Below are 17,525 nucleotides of genomic sequence, written 5' to 3'. Positions count from 1 at the left end.
CATACTTTTCCGGTAAATTATAAGTAAAATTATCTTTAGATCTTACAAAAATGTATAAATTTAAATTTACAGAATGGAATATATCTTAACATGCAAAAATATATTTAAAACTACTTAGAGACAAAAGTAATTACAGAATTATAGAAATTATAAAATTATATTTAGATAAAGTTAAAAATCAAATGGTGAAATAATTATTAAAAAAATATAAAATTTCTTCCTTATTGTTAAATTTTTTAAAAATTAAATAATTATATTTTGATTGATAACATAACATAAAAAAATAAATAGAGATGGTTAATGATAAAAATAGTGTTATGTAGAAGGTGTTTATTACAAAATATTTTAAGTAATATGTGTGTGTATATATATATCTATATATATATATTCACACACATGTATATTATTATACGCAGTTCGGAAGATGATACATATAAAATATTTATTCTGGAAGAGCCTTTGTGCAGATCTCTTTACAAACATATGAAATTTCTTTAATATTGCTAAATTAAAAAAAAATATCTTACTATCTTTTATTCTTTTAAAATTATCTACTATATGCAAGACGATAGTATAACATGTACGACAAAACTGATGATTTGCAAAAGCGCATATAGATTCTGTTCGTAAATAAAAAATTACTTTTTCATAATGCCTTCCATAACTAACTAGTTAAAACAATAAAAAGTGTGAAAAATAAAGCGCATATTGCAGTCATTTAAAAAGGAAAGAAAAATGGTTGCTAATGTATATAGGCTATAATCGTATTTTCATAATATACATTTGTGAAACAATCGAGCTAACAAGAGCTGTCATCTAATTGTATCTTAAACTTACATTTAACAAGTAAATATAAAATATATTATAAGAGATCGAAATTTTTCTTTTTGCAAACGTAATGTTTTTCAGATTGCGACTTAATCAATATATATCATCAATAAAAATTAGATCACAATGGTACAGTTTTTCGCAAAAAGCGAATTAGGCATTTTCATTGGCCGGCTTCTTCTTGTTCTGAAATATACAAGATACATAAGCGCAACATTGTCCGATGTATTTAAGAAATTAATAAAATTATATAACGTGCAGTTTCATATATGAAAGTACATGATATTTTTTAAACTGCTGTCTTACAGTTTGTTTAGATGTTTTCAAGTCTGCGCTGGATGTACGTGTTTTAGATCTTTCTTGCTCCAATTGAGCATGTAAAGATGTTACTTCGGTCGTTAATTCATCACGTATTTCTTGCAGTTTTGCGACTTCAGCTAGTACGGATGCTTTATCCTTCACTAAAAGAAAAAATTACAAATATAAAAATTACATATATATATATTCTCTTAGTATATTAGCAATGTATATCATTTAATATTAAAATATAGTACTCACTCTCGCCGTGTGATAATATTTGATATAATTTTTTATTTCTTTCCTTAACTTGTGTTAACTCTTCTTTCAATGTATGTACTTCGGTTCTTAATTGCTCGATTATTTCATCACGTTTTTCAATCTCTACTCTTAATTGCGCGGACGTTATATCGTCATCGATTTTATTAAATCTAGCTTTCAGCATATCCTTTTCTTTTCCCTTTGTTATTTCTTCTTTTGTTTCCTTCTCTACTCTGTCAAAAAACTCTACGTCTATTTCTACAAAAATTAGAAAAATTATCACTTAAATATTTTCTTTTTGATTTTACACTATATTTTTTTATACATTCCAAAATTATTTAACTCATTCTTTCATCATATAAATCTCTACCTTTCGATTTATCTACAAGTTCATTTGATATTGGTGATGATAGTAGATTTGACGACAGACTATTGAATTCTACTATAGACATGGTTGTCTTCTTTGATTTTTTACCAGACTTTTTTATCTGTTCTTGTTCTTTTTCATTCTTTGCCGTGCTGACTAATTCTTCTTCATATGCCAGTTTTGACAGCAAGATAGCTTGATGTAATTCCTGTTCAAATGCTTCTTCGATAGCCTTAGGGAAATCATTATTACATGATATAAAACAAAATTATAGATAATTACAAAAAAATATTGTAAATAAATATAAATTTACAAATTATGGATATATTGAATTATATTAAAATTAAATCTCTCAAAATTTATGCAACTTTTAATTTTCTACAATACAACTTATAAAACTTATATTAATTTAATTTATTAAATAAAAAAAAGATACTTTAAAGATTTCTAAAACACTTATTCAAACATCATATATTTTTAAAAAGTAAAAAATAAATGATTAGATAAATAAATCTTACATTAATTCCCTCAAAGATTAATATTTTACCATCGTATCTTTTTGCTTCCACTGTTCCCATTGCTGATCGTCATTATTTATTTTCTTCTTCTTTCCCTAAAGCCAAAAAGAATCGTGAAACTTACAACAAAAAAATAAATAAATTTGAAATGTCTAAATTTCCCGCCACAACATCGCATCCGGCTGACGTTTCGCCGGCTGATTGAAAACAAAAACTCGACAACAACAATGGACGCATGAATCGTACTTTGTTCTGTTTTTTTTTGTTCGCTTGTTGTTGCTGTTGCGGCGGCTGCTGCTGCTGCTGCTTCGGCTTGTCACTTTTATTCTTCGCACTAGCCTTACTCGTCGTCGCGCTCTTCTGCGTCTTCTTCGGCTTGAAGTCGTCATCCTCGATGCTAAGGACGGCGAATCGCGATGGCATGGCAGTCGCCATTTTTCCGTCTGATAACGAAGATGTACGTCGAAAGTTGACAACGACGTCGAATCGTACGCTTTTGACGTTAAGCTGAAGGTGATCGACGGAGAAAATCGACGAAACGACAGCAGCGTCGAAAACGACTCGTCGACTGTCGTCGATGTCGCGACGCGTAATAAAATCGGCGAATCGACCGGAAAATGGAATGCTCGCCGAGAAAAATTGGCGCTGTACGTCGACGACGTATCGCCGGAAGCGAACCGCGACGCTGGCGCCACGTCGCGGCGACCAGCCGCGTCACGGCACCCGGCGACACAGGGTAGCCAACTGCGCCGTAATGAAAAATATTTCGGCGCGATTCGCGCCATTGCAAAGTATACATATGCATGTACGAACTCTGACCTATGTCACGTATAAATATAGATTGACAGTTGCTGTATCGATGTTTACTGTAAAAAAATTATCATTTGTAAATCGCGAAAAAATCAAGTTATAATTTCTTATCTAACGAAATACAAATGAAAGAATATATATAAATATAACTTATTATTAAAAAAAAGATATTTAAGAGATTTCTAAAACACTTATTCAAACATCACAAACTTTTGCAACAAGTTTAAAAAGTAAATTATATGTTAGAGATAAATAAAAAATCTTGCATACAATTCCAACAAAGACGTACATTTCAATTTATACAACATATATATATTATTCTTGTTCAGATAGATTATACTTGTAACAGATACATATTATATTTGTTCTGAATTTCGTTCTACATATATTAAAAAACAGAAATATACAATGTTATTTTCGCAACAAAAATTCGCGGCATAATATCCGAATACTATACCGATGAAAAAAATTATTGCGAAATAGAAAAACCTTATATCACAGTAGTAGATTATGAAAAATATAAATATGCAATAGGAAAAAAATCGCAAATTTTTCTTTTATTCAAAGAAAAATATGAATAATACGAATATATACGGTATCGATATATATAGCGTTAAATTATATGCCATAGAAAATAACTGATAGTGGATAATAAATTTATATATACATAAAAATTCATAAATATTTTTCCAAAAATCTAAAGGATAATTTCTAAATTTAATAATTTTAAAAGTGATGAATGTAATCTGCACTTTTTTATTTAATAAAAAAACATTTATTTGATAAAAATTAGTAATATAGAATTATCGATGCTTTTAGATGAAATATCAATTTTACAATTAAAAAGCAGTCTTTTCATATATTTAATAAACGCACTTACCTTACTGCCTCTAATTGGATCAAAGTTGAACGTCTTTCTCCTTATCGAATGTTTATCTCTTCGTTGCAGAAACTCATGTCAGTTTCATTTTATTTGTCGCGCCTCATCAACAAGTGCATAAGAAACGCACCGATCTTCTGTTCCATATCTGCTCTTACACCTTTTGTATTTAAAATGAAATATACTTTATCTAGAAAGAAAGGAAAGAAAAATATTATAGAAAAGTGCAGATGCAGAAAGTGCAGATGAGAAACACAGGTTATTATCATATACTTATATATTTTATATATTGTACATATGTGTGATACTTTTTTAGCGTCAAACGAGAGCTTTTATAACCAGTTTTCACATACCTCGTTTTAATCACTTGCAAATTAATCGAGAACTCTCCGTGTCACATTTTTCCGGAGCGCGACATCGTCGTGTCGAATGCCGAGGTAGAAAAGGAAGATAGGTCAAACTCGAAACGCGCGCGCACATGATTCACGCGCAGTTGGCAGATCTGCCAACAGGCACGTTCGCGACGGAGAGGGAGGTATTCGGTCTACACATTCAGGCATTCGGACGTCGCATCTATCCACCGTGCGGGGCCCCGTTGCAAGTCGGGTAACCGAGCATAGCATGTACGTATGTCGTCGTATCGCACGAGCGACGTAGCGCGCCTTCTGAACGTTGATTCCTTCGAATTCGGCCTAGCCCGGTTCAGCTCAGCTGTTTCTCCCTTTGCGCTTGCATGCGCACGGGATCGCGAGTCGAGGCGTTTCTGGCGGCCTCCTGGTGCGTACCGCCGAAACGGACGGGAGTCCGAACAAGGTGCCGCGAGAACGAACGAGTGAGAGCGAGGGAGAGGGACAAGGAGGAGAGATAAGGACGGAGAGAGAGAGAGAGAGCGCGTTCGCGCGCGCGCGCCTTCCACCGTTGCGTTCCTGGAACGACGCTCACGTTAATTCTCGACGCACTGTGTGTGTATATACGCGCATACAAGCGTGTCTGTATATATCGCGTTGAATTGGCGGCAACGGATCGGAAAGAATTGCAGACGACCGAGAATTGCACGAGTCGAAGGCGGACAGTGACTCGTCACGCGACTCACGCGGGCTAAGATGCCCGACGTAGCTGCTGCCGCGTGTAACAACGTCATCATCGAGGCAGCTGGAGCAGGCAGTCCAATGCGGTTCTCCTTCTCCGCGAGCACACCGTGAGATCCACTCCTGAGGCTCCTAGACTCCAACCTGGTGTTCTTATAGTTGCGAAGGAGTATGCTGAATATTCCAGAGGAAGACTTGTTTGAGAGACAGTTACAGTGTGTTTTGCAGACGCGAGGGAACGTTTCGAGGGATGTACAGTAACAGTTCTAGTGATTGTAAGTGTACTTTGAGATTGCACATTGATTTATGGAGAATATCTATGAGAACGTAATGTGCTCGATGATTCTTGTATCTGGAAACTGAAACTGTGAAAAAGTAGAGAAATAATTGTGAAAACATAAAAGAATATAACTTTAAAGTGCAATTTATATATTTTATCGAGTGTTATATTCCTGCGCTTATTTATATATTCATATATATTCGTATGTAGTTGTAAAGGCATTTTGTTTTTTTCTTTTAATAAGTTATATTTTAATCATACATAAAGATCACAATGTAATACTTAAGAACTTTTTTGTTTGTCATGTAGCATATTCATCCTGGGCAATATTGCTGATATCTATCTAAGAGTAGATTTATTAAAAGATTATTTGGTATTTTCCAAATGTTGATTTTATGAAAGAACTCGATCAAATATTACGCTAAAATGTGTGAACAAACGGAAATCAATTATATGGACGGGGATGTTGTTTGGGTTAAATTGGGGGCATGCTGGTGGCCTGGGCAAGTTACTGGATTGGATAATTTGCCAGAAGATATACGACCTGAATTTCAAAAGAAACCAATAATTGCTGCTGTTAAATTTTTTCAAGAAGATACCTAGTAAGTTTCAAAAACTCAACTTTAATGTATTCTTAAATGAATTATTGAAAACAATTACTTAAATAATTATTTTTTTTTTAGTGAATTTGTAAAGAACTATCAACAGATTTACAAGTACAATTGCACACTTAAAGATGAATTTATTAAAAAAGGCATGGGTAAGTATCGTAAGATTGTTCCTCTTAGTTATTATAACTAATATCTAATATATTAATTTAAATTTCCAAGTAGATTGTCTTTCTTAATAGTTTCTTCATAAATTAAGCTTTGTTCAATTTTATTTAATAGATAAATACAGAAGCAAAAGTAAGGATGGTGCCAGTTATATGGACAAGTTTCCAGGCGATGTAGAGACAGCGGAAAAATTAACGGGAGGAGATCCCGATATATTGAACCAAGGAAAATTTTATCCAGAAGAGAAGCCGGATATTTCTGCTCTGTTCGGCGAGAAGAAAATCCCGAAAAAGAAGCGCGATCGCGAAGACGGACATAGGCGAAGCGATGGCGGGGACATGAAGAAAATCACACATCCGCGTTTTTTGCGCGGAGAGAGCGATCATGAGGTTCGCATTCGTCAGCAACCCAGCAGCTTACCATCAACTCCGATTAACACAGGTTCCCCAGTGTACCGTTGCCATTTCTGTAATTTTACTTCCTCGCGCGTTAATGTGATTATATGTCACATAAAATGTCATCGGTCCGGCGACTCGTCGACGCCACGATCGAAGGTGAAAACATATTCTCAGTCGCACAGTAGAATTTCCGATACAAGTACACCGAAACGAAAATATGTAAGAAAAGATAAGAGCCAATCGAGCAAAAAGAAGAGTGAGAGTAGCTTGGAATCAGGTAAACGAAGACATTCGAAACAGAATGAGAAATCCAGTAAGAAAAAGAAAACTGATCCAGAATTGCGTGAAAAATTGTTAGCTGATTGGGAGGATGAATCGGACGAAGAAACAATTATTAATGTAAATAATTCTCTGAATAGTTCACCTATGAAGACTTCATCAAGTATCGATGATAAAGAATACAATGAGGAGAGAGCTGCAGAGAATAATGAAATTATAACGGAAACAGAGAAATTACTTAAAGATACTGAAGAATTATCTTCAATACAAATACAACGATTGAGTAATTTTGATAAGAAATCGGAGACTGAAACAGATATTAAGATTTGCAGTATGTCCAATGAAACATTCAATAAGTCACCAAAAAAGGATACTTCGAGTTCTGACAGTGAGAGCAAAAATGACAAAGATGACAAAAAATCACGACTATCATGTTTTGATTTTGACGAAGATGATTTGAGTGAATCTATACCACCTGTACGAAAAATTCCCAGGGTATTTGGTGAGAAAAATTTATCTTTGAAAAAAGAAATTATCAAAGAATTTGCAATGAGTCAAGCTTTGAAAAATGAAGTGAAGAGAGAAGCCGAAATATCTGAATTAGGTAGAAACATGAAATTAGAAGCTGATGAAATAATGGAAATAATACAAGGTAGTAACAATCAACAAGAGAAGAAAGAAATAAAAGCGAATAAAGATCGCGATGAGAATATACAAGATGAAATAGAAACGACACAACCTGAAGATGAAGACAAAAAGAAAACTATGCAATCAAAAAATGATCAACAGAAGTCTAATACTAACAGTTCCGAAGCTGAAGTGGAGATTGTAGAAATAGTTGAAGAGAGAGAAGATGGTAATAATGAACATTCTTCAAATGTTACAAAGCATAGTGAAACGAAATCTAAGATTACTACACCAGATGTATCGACAAAAAGTGCTGAAACATTAGAAAAAATTGAAACATCAGATATGAAACATAACGATGATAAATTGCTTCAGTCCGAAAAAGCTGACTCAGAGGACGCGATTATAGAATCTAATGATAACACTTCTATGAAAGAAGCGGATGATACTTTATCCGAACGATTTACCACGGAAACGGAAGATGAAACCGTGTCCGAATCTGCAGAGACTATGCCTGAACAAAGCGAAAATTCAGACACTGATTTATTAGATCAAGATCAAAGTATTGACGATGGTGTCTCAGATAATCGTATTGGTCAGCCATTAATTAAAAGGGGAAGAGGACGACCACGGAAAAATGCGAGAACGGCTAATAAAAATGCTAATACAGACAAAAGTCTCAAAGTAAAAACCAATAGAGGTAACAAGAGATTTCGCTTGAGCGAAAGAATCGAAATCGAGCGAAAGACTTCGGATTCTGATACAGATCGATCGTACAGCGGTAGAAGACGCAAACCAAATAAAAAATATTTGGAATCCAATATATATGTTCAAGATCCTGATTACAAAGCGTTCAAAACAGATGAGAGTCAATCTGAAAGTGAAACTAAAGTTCCCGAAAGAATTATAAGTAAATCCAGAAGAGGCAGACGTTCGAGAGGCGCTGATAAAAAGAGCAGCGGATTCGTCACCCAAAGGGATAAGGAAGAAATAGAAGTATCAGATCAAACACCAACTGTTGCTGAAAACAGCACGAGCGTCTCATCGATTGATATGAAACACGAACTCTTTGATAATCGCGTCTCTAAAAAGGAAACATTTTCTGAAGAAGAAGAAGAAAAATCTGAAGAAGTAAAATGCGATATACTCGAAGAGCGAATAAAAGCTGTTTTGGATGAAGCATCCGTCACGAAAATTGATATAGATGTATCTTCGGAAAATGTAGAGACAACTACAGTGTTAGAAGCTTCAAATAAAATGGAGGAAATGGAACTTGATTTGGATAAAACTATCAAGGAGTCATCAGAAGTGAAAGAAAAGAGAAATTTAATAAAGCCAAATAAAGATATTGAAAAAAATCTTAAGGATCAGAAGAAATCTTCAATTCTAGAACAAACTGAAGATATTATTGATAAAATTGAAACACAGCAGGATATTTCAAAAACAAGTATGGATATGTTACCGCCAAAAAAGTCTCAGATGAAAAAATTTGAATCATCGCAAGATCTTGATACAGATGTGCAAGTTAATAAAACTGTAGACACCAAACTTGAGTCTGAATGTAAAGAGATTGAATTTGGTTCTAAGATTGAAATCGAATTTGAACATCAGTCTGAATTTCAGAATGATGCTAAAGAAAGAGTAAATGAAGAAGATGAAATAGTGATAAAAGCAACAGTAAATAAAATAACAGATGAAATCGCAAAAATTTTGGACACTAAAAAAGAAGAGCAAGAAAACTTGAAAAATTCTGACCTGCAGGAAAACTTAAATGAATCAAATAAAAAAGAACAAGAAATGCAATCGATAGAGGAAGTATTGCCAAAATCACAAGATGTTAATCAGCTTGGATTAAAATCACTTGAAACGTCATTCGAAACATCCAAACCAGATGATGCGGATAATACACCAAAGAGTCCAACCAAAACGATAATCGAGCAACAATTAACTCCCAAGAAATCTTCTATGCAAACGAGATATAAAGGTAAATTCACACCTGAAACAGGTAAAGGAAAAAAAGACAAAGATTTATTTTTAGAAGAAAGGCCAGCCAATACATTCCAGGAAGCTTTTCTAAAAACTTTACAGATGGATAAGAAGAAGATTGAAGGTGCAGAATCACCTAAAGGTAAGAAGGAGAAGAAGTCTATCAAAAAGAAAGCTGAAGAGGTTAAAGTAAATATTACTGCCATACCTGCACAAAGTACAAAAATTGATGATTCAAAAATTTTAGAAGTTCCCGAAAATATTCCAATTGAAGGATCAGATGTTTCGGTTGTGAGTAATTTCGAAAATATCGAGGTAGTTATCGAGGAGAAAATAGAGATCGATAACAAAATTAAAGATAACAGTTGCGAAACTACTAGTACTCAGTTTGGATCATCGCCCAATGAATTTATCATTACGTCTAAATCATCTGAAAATAATGCTAAAACTATTTCCGATGTTAAAAAATTGAGCGAAATCTCAAAAACTTCATCTGTATCTACATCTTCTTTATCATCCGATATCAGCGTACCAGTAAAAAAGCGTGAAATGCCGCGAATAATAGAAAATGTTACGTTGACTGAACCAGTGCAAATTTTAAAACCGAACAAACTATCGCAAAAAGGTGTAAAACATAAATTGGAAATGGACGTAACGAAGAAAAGCGATCAAAAGAGTGGACCCAAGGCCAAGATAATGAAGATAGAAACTCTACCCTCGAATAGTAAACTAAAAACTATAAAATCTAATCTACCTAGTTCACACATGTCTCTGACTAAGAAGTTACAAGTTTTAAAGACAGAAGAGACAGACGCATTTCTAGAGGCGCAGAATAAAGAAAAAAGCAGCGCATCCACGACACAAACTATCGTGACTGTACCGGCGACAGAAAAATACATACAACAGAGCTCTCAAAGTTTAGCAGACATGGAGCTGGATATCAACTCAATGCCATTTGTCCTCAGCGAAGACGTGCTAACACCCGAGAGCATTGAACAGATGCCTGTCGTCATATCTTCTATCATACCGGCATCCAGTTCAATTCCAGCCACGCTCTCTTTCACTCCTACCACGCAAATATTATCACCTACTAAACAGACTCAATTTAAGATCGCCAATGAAACCACCGTGGCCGAGACGTCGCCGACGAAGAAGAAGAGTGGCATGCCGGCGATATTGAAAAAAGAAAGCAAAGCAAAACCGACCATCACGAGCGTTAAAACACTGGTGCCCCCGCTCACCGGTGGTGTAAAGGGTTTGAAGTTTCAGAGCGCTCAACCAACCGGCAAAACACCGTCTCTCTTGACGCAAAAAGGCAAATACGTCGTCGTACAGACTGCGGGCACTCAGCAACTGCGTTATAGTGTTCAAGGCAAATCCGGTACTCAACAGAAGATCACTATTCCAACCACCGGCAAGGCGGCGGGCAACGCGCAAGTGATTCAGCAAGGTAATAAAGTTGTCATATTGACATCGAGTCAGTCAAAAATGGTGCCATTAAATATTTCCAAGACTCTGAGCGGCAAAGTGCAAAGAATCGTGACGAGTAAGGGCCAGTTACTATGTCCGATCAGTCCGCAGAGTAGTATAATTACTTCGAAGATTATTGCGCCGAAAGCTGACACTGCTGCAGCTATCGCTGGCTCGCCTACCACATCCAAACTAGCCAGCGGTAGTCATAAGATTATTAATACGCAGGGTATAATCACATCTAAAGGTGTACTCACTCCGATTTCAGGTACTATTGCTAAAACAGCATTATTAGGCACACTACCCCAGGGAATCCTTACAAAAGGTGGTATTTATACTCCGATTAGTGCCTCAGCTTTGAGCGGAAAAACTATTATTGGCTCGAAGACTTTAATTACGAAGGGCGGCGCAACTCTCTTGTCTTCGCAAACTCAAAATCTAGGTGGCTCGAAAGCGATCTTGACACCAGTGTCTCAAGCTCTTGCTGGTAAGACTATATTAAATCCGCAGGCCATCGTTAGCAGCAAAGGTACTATCCTTACGCCGATAACCGGGCAACAGGTGAAGGCCATCGCTGCCAAAAGCCCGGTCAAAGGCGGCAAAGTATATCAGCCAGTACAACAAAAGGTACAATTGCCTATATTGCAGAAATCGTCTAAAGTACCGATATCGGCTGCAGGCTCGCAAACGAAATCATCCGCGAAATCATCCGGTGGCACATTGATTTTGCCGAACACTACCGGCACAGGGGCTCAGAAGAGCACATCGCACGGTAAGAAGAGCATCAAGCAACAAGCGGTGGTGCAACCAGGCGCTACCATAAGTATTGCTTCGCCGAGCGGGACACAACAGACAGTAACGATGGTTACACAGCAGGTACAGCCGAAAAACAAGACCGCAACCGTGCCAAAAGTTATTATTCCTAAAACTGGTCGTCAGACTAAAACTCAGCAGAAATTTGTCGTCCAGAAAGTGCAGGAACCGGTTGTATCGACCATGCAGAGCATCCACGCGAAACAGACGATCGCCACGGCGACCTCGGCAAATGTGCCGATTGCTGCTAAGACGGTCGCCCAATCGAAACAGACAATCTCCGCGACTCCTCCAAAATCCTCCACGAAGTCTCACGCGTCAAGCAAGGCGCAGAAGAATCTGTTGAATATCGCTATGAATTCTATAAACACTGTCACGACGAACGTGAATACCGTTACGACCATGGCGTTACCACCGTTGGAACCGATCGATGTGGAAAAAAAAGCGAAAACGGATCTTCAGCTTATGGATACCGTTCAAAAGGAACAAGGTAAAGTTGAGAAACTTCAAACTGAAAAAAGTAGCGTAGACGTTGAAAAAACGGAGGAACCGAAAATGGCCGCGCAACCACAAATCATGGCTTTACCAACAGAAAGCAGCGATGGCACACAAACGTACGTGTTAGTTACGATTGACGAGCAAGGACAGATACAGCCGCTCGATAATAATACTCTTATGTCATTGGAAGGAACTACGCAAAATCCCGATGGCACGAGGACTTTATATATAGATCCTAGTTCTCTGGGAGAAGCCGGAACCTTGGATAACATTGTTCTTCAATTCGACAACGGTATTTTGCCGAACATTCAAACCAATGTGACAGAGGCTAATCAAACAACAATTATAACGGAGAGTTTCCCCGCCTCAGAAGTGATACAGACGTCTAATCAAGACATACTGGCAGCCGCTCTCGCTAATACAGATTTCCAGCAAGAAATCAACTTGCCAGAGAATCAAGCATCTGGTAGTGTCATGACCCAGACCGGTCTTACTCAGACGAGTCTTATCAATCAGACAATACTACAGTCGACTATCATACCGCCCACAGAACCAATATCATCGCCGTCGGTACTAGAAACCTCATTGACTCTAAATCAGCCCATCATGACGCCGCTCGAAGTACCGAGCAGCTTGCCAATTCAGTCAACAGATTCAACTCCGACATCGGCGGTATCCACTATCCCGTCTTCTCTTGAGCTACCGATTACCATTACGAATCCCAGTATCTCTTACATATCTGCCACGGGTGAACCGCAGATTCAGATTCCCGGCAACTCAATGCCAGACATTGGCGAGATTATTGAGGGCCCGACGGCGGCAGCGAGCAGTGAAGATATCGATTGCGCCAAGATTCCCGCGAGTACTCAATACGTGGTTATCCCAAATCTGGAGAACAACATCACGACCGCAGAGACGCAAAACGTGCAAAGCGCCGAAATCGCAATCACGCCATCGGTCTCGTACACGGTTACCATGCCGAACAGTATCGTCCTAGAGAATCCGCAGATACAAACCACTCCGTCGATGCCTATCATCGATGACACGTACACGGACAATTCGCAATTCACCACGACGATCGTCGCCGAACAGACATTTGTAGACGTACCAGTCTCGGAGATGCTGGTCTCCAAGGCGCCAACAGTGGAACATATGCCGTTGGAAGACATTGCGGAAACGTCGGAAATGATTATCTCCACGCATCAAGTTCCGGCTTCTCCACAGAAACCAATTATATCGACCGACAAGTCATCTAAGAATTCGGACAAGGAGCAAACCGCGACGATGCAGGAAGTATATTCTTCTCAAGAAGTTCCTATCACAGCCGAAGAATTGATCTTACAGCAACCGGCTAAGGAAGATAACGCCTCGATCACGATGAAAGTCGCGCGGGAAAAAAAAGGCGATAATAAGGAGAGTGATACCTCGATGACTAGTTTACCAATAATAGATGAAACCGACTCGATTACATCCGAATCTAATTCTAAGATAGAACAAATGAGTTTTGAAGTGATTGATTCGAGTGAGCTTAAGGCCACTGAATCGCACGAAGCGGACACTGTGGACAAGTTGAAGCAGCTAACGTTTTCCGAAGGATCTAAAACTAATTTGCTAGATAAGCAGGTAGCCGGTACGTCAAACCAAGTAGAAACTCAAACAGCTTCGCAAATTCTACCAGCCGAATTGTTAAATGCCACGAGCGATGCGATTATGGAGGTGAACGAGGCAGTAGAATCGGAGTTGTATGCCGGCAGTACAAATGACAAGCGAGGCACGGAAGATAGTCAGAAGGACGAACCGTCGTCGCAGGAAGAATCGGACAGGCGTCGTTTGCGCCAGAGCATGGAACTGCATTTCGAGGAAGAGGAGGTGGCGATCGCGGAAGCTAGTCAAGAGACGCCATCGCAATCTCAATACGAGCAGTTCAATGTATCCATCAGCAGTGACTCCGCGGATCTACCTAGTCAATCCGCCGGCAAACTTGAGAGTTCGTCGGGCGAGGCTACGCAGTCGATCGCGTATGAATCGATGGAGATCGATGAGGAGACCGTCGTGGCGGAACCGCCGACTCAATCTTTCGAACATTCGAAGATCAACGAGGCATCTCAATCGTACGAGGTTTCAACGGAAGCCAACGTAAACGCACCTACGCAATCCTTCAACGAAATCCAGAATCAAGTAGAACGACCGAGCGCCGACGAAGCGATCGACGATCAGAGCTTCCCTACGCAGAGTTACGAAGTTGACAAGAGAGAGAATACGACGGAAGATATGGAGACCGATGCCGAGATCAGTCAAGAAGGCAATATACCGTCGCAGTCCAACGATATCGGTGCCGATGGTATCGGTACGTCATCTGTATCAACCAACAACTCCGGATTGAACGAGGACGAGACGGCAAGCTCGTCTTACGTGCCGGAGACCCCCGAGAATCAGGAGCGCGATCAGGATCAGGAAAGTGCGATAAGTACGTCGTCTTACGAGATTCCGCCGTGCGAAGAACTCAACATTGCCTCGTCCAGTGTGATACCGGACACGTCGGTCAGTACGGAGCATACCGGTATTCATGACAACGGCGTGCCGGAAATCCCGACCTCCTCATCGTACAACTTGAATCCTGATATCACGTCGACCCACCACGTGGACTCGGTGCCTACTTCCAGCTACGACGATCAGGTAATAGTCGAGCAGAACGTATCGACATCGTATGAGGTGCCGATTTCGATGCCTGGCCTGGAAGAAACTTGCTCGCAGAACTTCGTCACGGAGAGCGGCGATCATCATCAAAACGAGCCGTCCAGCTATTACGCCCATCACCAAGAAGTGACGGCGAGTTACTACGAGTCCGTGGACCAAGATGCCAACTCCCGTCTGGAGGAGGACCCACACGAGGAGCACGTCACACCTGGCGGTTACTACGAGGGCAATCCGCAGGAGGTGAGTCAAAGTTATTTTGCGCCCGCCGAGGAGGAGACGCCCAATTACACCAGCCATAGTATCTCGTCCGGCTACTACGATCCCAGCAGACCCGAGAGCGAGGCGAGCCAGAGCTATTATTCCACGGACGATCTGGATGGTAAAACGGAGGAGCAGTCGTCGTCCTCGTCGCCGAATATCGAGGCATCGCAGAGCTTCTATCAGGAGAGATCGGGTGAGCTTAGACTGAGGCAGCAGGGCGAGGCTACACCGACCTATTCCGAAGGATATCCGGTGGACTACACCCTGGAGAATTCGCCGATCGAGAGGCACGACCTCGTGGAGAGCTCAGTGCCAGCCACCAGGCCTATGGACAGGTAATATACCACGGAAGACGGTAACGAGCAAGAGTGTCCCTCATTGAAATAGACTATCGGTCGTGCTGTCTCTGCAGCCCCGTCAACATACAGACTTTTTAGTCTATTTTCAGATGTAAATATAATGTTAAGATAAAATTATAATGTATTAAGTATACAAGCGCTGAAATCTAAATTTAGTGTTAGGTTTTTATCGTTAGGTCCCTACGTACAAACAAATAAGCGTGCGCGCGTATGCATGCGTGCGTATGTTTATGCGTGTTAAAATAAAAAAAAGCCGTGAATTTTTATGTAATTCGTTTTTAGAATTCGGTACAGAGGGATTATATGTATACATAATTTCATATATAGCATTATATCGTTATAATCTTGATTTTACCGTCATCGACGTTTGATATGATAAAAAAGAAAGAACCGTGTATATAACCATATAATCATATAAGAATTTTAAGTCAACTATTTATACAGGATGTACTTTCTATGTCACGTTCTCGAACGATAGATAAAAAAACGCCTAGCTTAGCATGTTTTAAATATGTTAGACTGAGGATGTCTTTTACATTATTATGCGAAAAAGTGAACAGAAACATCCTGTATATACAGAATATATGTTATTATTCTTTCTTTTTAGAATGTCGTAAAGATTAATGTCAGAGATGGGCGGCGATTTCTGCGTCGATATTTTTGTGTATTTACGATGTAGCAGAGAGTGAGAAAATCGCAGAATTTCTTTATAACAAAATGTTGAAGATGATGTAATCGTTGAATAATAAAATAATAATATAAAGTGAAAAATATTTGTAAAACCAAAAAGAATCGCAATCAACATCCCAAGATTTCACTGCTACTTCGTAATGTCCAGTCGTAATATAAGCAAGTTCATTTATAGCACACTTCTACGAATTAGGGGAGAGAGAAAGAGAGAAAAGGAGTTGATGTAATTATATAAAAAGAACCGTAATGAATTCAATGGTGCTTCTGGAAAAAATACATCTTTCATAACTTTAGTCTTCGACATTATCGAAATTGACATATTCTCGCTTGTCTTATATCCTTTTAGTATCCCCGTATTGTGCCTGGGTACAAGTTTGCTATACCGATGCAAAGAGCACAATATGCTTCATTATACATCTATTATAATATATACTTTGGCGGAGACGCGATATAAATGAGGACTTTCTCGTTTGAAGACTTAACTTTTTCGCGGATAAGTTACGCCACGCCTCGCTTTGCTCAATTGTTGTATATGTGAACAATGTAATAAGTTTTAAATTGTATGCGACATATAAAATGTGCAAGGCTTTGAGCGAAACGAGGATCGTTTTCTATTAGGCTTATGTTTTAGTTTGTAGGATATAAAGTTTATAGACAACATATATATGGAAAATAAAAATGTTTATTATTTCACCTAATACGATGTCTATCTAATATGTTAAGAAGTCGATTGTGTTGTAAAAGAAACGCGTGTAGATTTTATTTTACAGGAAATCTATCATGTTTGGGATGCCTTAATTAATTTGAAATCTATCGTCTAATTCCTAAGTAAAACGATTTATTTCATCCGAGATAAAGCTAATTCTTAATAAGCGAAATGTGAAGAAGTTTTAATTACGTAGAGAGTGAACTCGAAGATTTTTATAGTGCAATCCACAAGCAAGACAGATTTATCAGAATGTCATAAGAAATATTGCTATACTATATTCTTTATAACCTTGTGTTATTTCAAGAATAAATCTGTTTTTATTTCTCGTGGCGTTTCTTTTTTTTAATTATAAGTGGCCACGTATGTACATACATATTATACGTCGATATCGGAAAGTAAAATAAATTTTTGTGAATTATTATATTTCAAATAACAGATAAACTCGATATAATATTGTAGAATGTAAGAAGAACCTGAGAAATCTTCAAGGATGGACTGAATTGTTAATGTTCTATAATTTTTTTTGGATATATAGGTATATGAATATATATATCAAAGTTATATTAAAATTCGTATATATCTGCAGGTATCATGTAGTATTGTAAGATTGGGAAATATATATATGTAACTACA

The 17,525-nt window shown here is 38.2% G+C and overlaps 3 protein-coding genes across 6 annotated transcripts in view; 1 reads left to right on the top strand and 2 right to left on the bottom strand.

The window, feature by feature from the left end:
* The window catches only part of LOC145976965 (uncharacterized), a 26,483-nt gene extending 21,349 nt beyond the window's left edge, over positions 1–5,134 (bottom strand). For 2 of the 4 annotated variants that reach the window (XM_083108546.1, XM_083108547.1), the window contains exons 1-2: positions 4,315–5,133; positions 3,962–4,151 (exon numbers count right to left, since the gene is read on the bottom strand). The gene's annotated coding sequence lies outside the window, so the exon portion shown is untranslated. Of the gene's footprint in view, positions 1–3,961; positions 4,152–4,314 lie in introns of all 4 variants that reach the window. The other 2 variants (XR_014440357.1, XM_083108548.1) reach the window with 2 other exon arrangements.
* On the bottom strand, positions 424–3,137 carry LOC145976967 (uncharacterized). The gene is made up of 6 exons (XM_083108551.1): positions 2,518–3,137; positions 2,301–2,366; positions 1,757–1,985; positions 1,387–1,644; positions 1,135–1,289; positions 424–1,014 (listed from the first exon to the last, which is right to left on the bottom strand). Exons 1-6 carry the CDS (start codon positions 2,704–2,706, stop codon positions 982–984), a joined length of 930 nt encoding a protein of 309 aa, XP_082964677.1. The 5' UTR covers positions 2,707–3,137; the 3' UTR covers positions 424–981.
* LOC145976961 (uncharacterized) lies at positions 4,494–17,525 on the top strand. Its single transcript, XM_083108538.1, has 4 exons — positions 4,494–5,324; positions 5,639–5,931; positions 6,013–6,089; positions 6,220–17,525. Exons 2-4 carry the CDS (start codon positions 5,756–5,758, stop codon positions 15,471–15,473), a joined length of 9,507 nt encoding a protein of 3,168 aa, XP_082964664.1. The 5' UTR covers positions 4,494–5,324; positions 5,639–5,755; the 3' UTR covers positions 15,474–17,525.

This window comes from Camponotus vicinus, unplaced genomic scaffold (genome assembly GCF_025532165.1).
Source record: "Camponotus vicinus isolate PSW18456_S1 unplaced genomic scaffold, iyCamVici1.0 SCAF_9, whole genome shotgun sequence".
NCBI classification, from domain to species: Eukaryota; Metazoa; Arthropoda; class Insecta; order Hymenoptera; family Formicidae; genus Camponotus; species Camponotus vicinus.
This window is presented reverse-complemented; position numbering and strand designations above follow the sequence as displayed.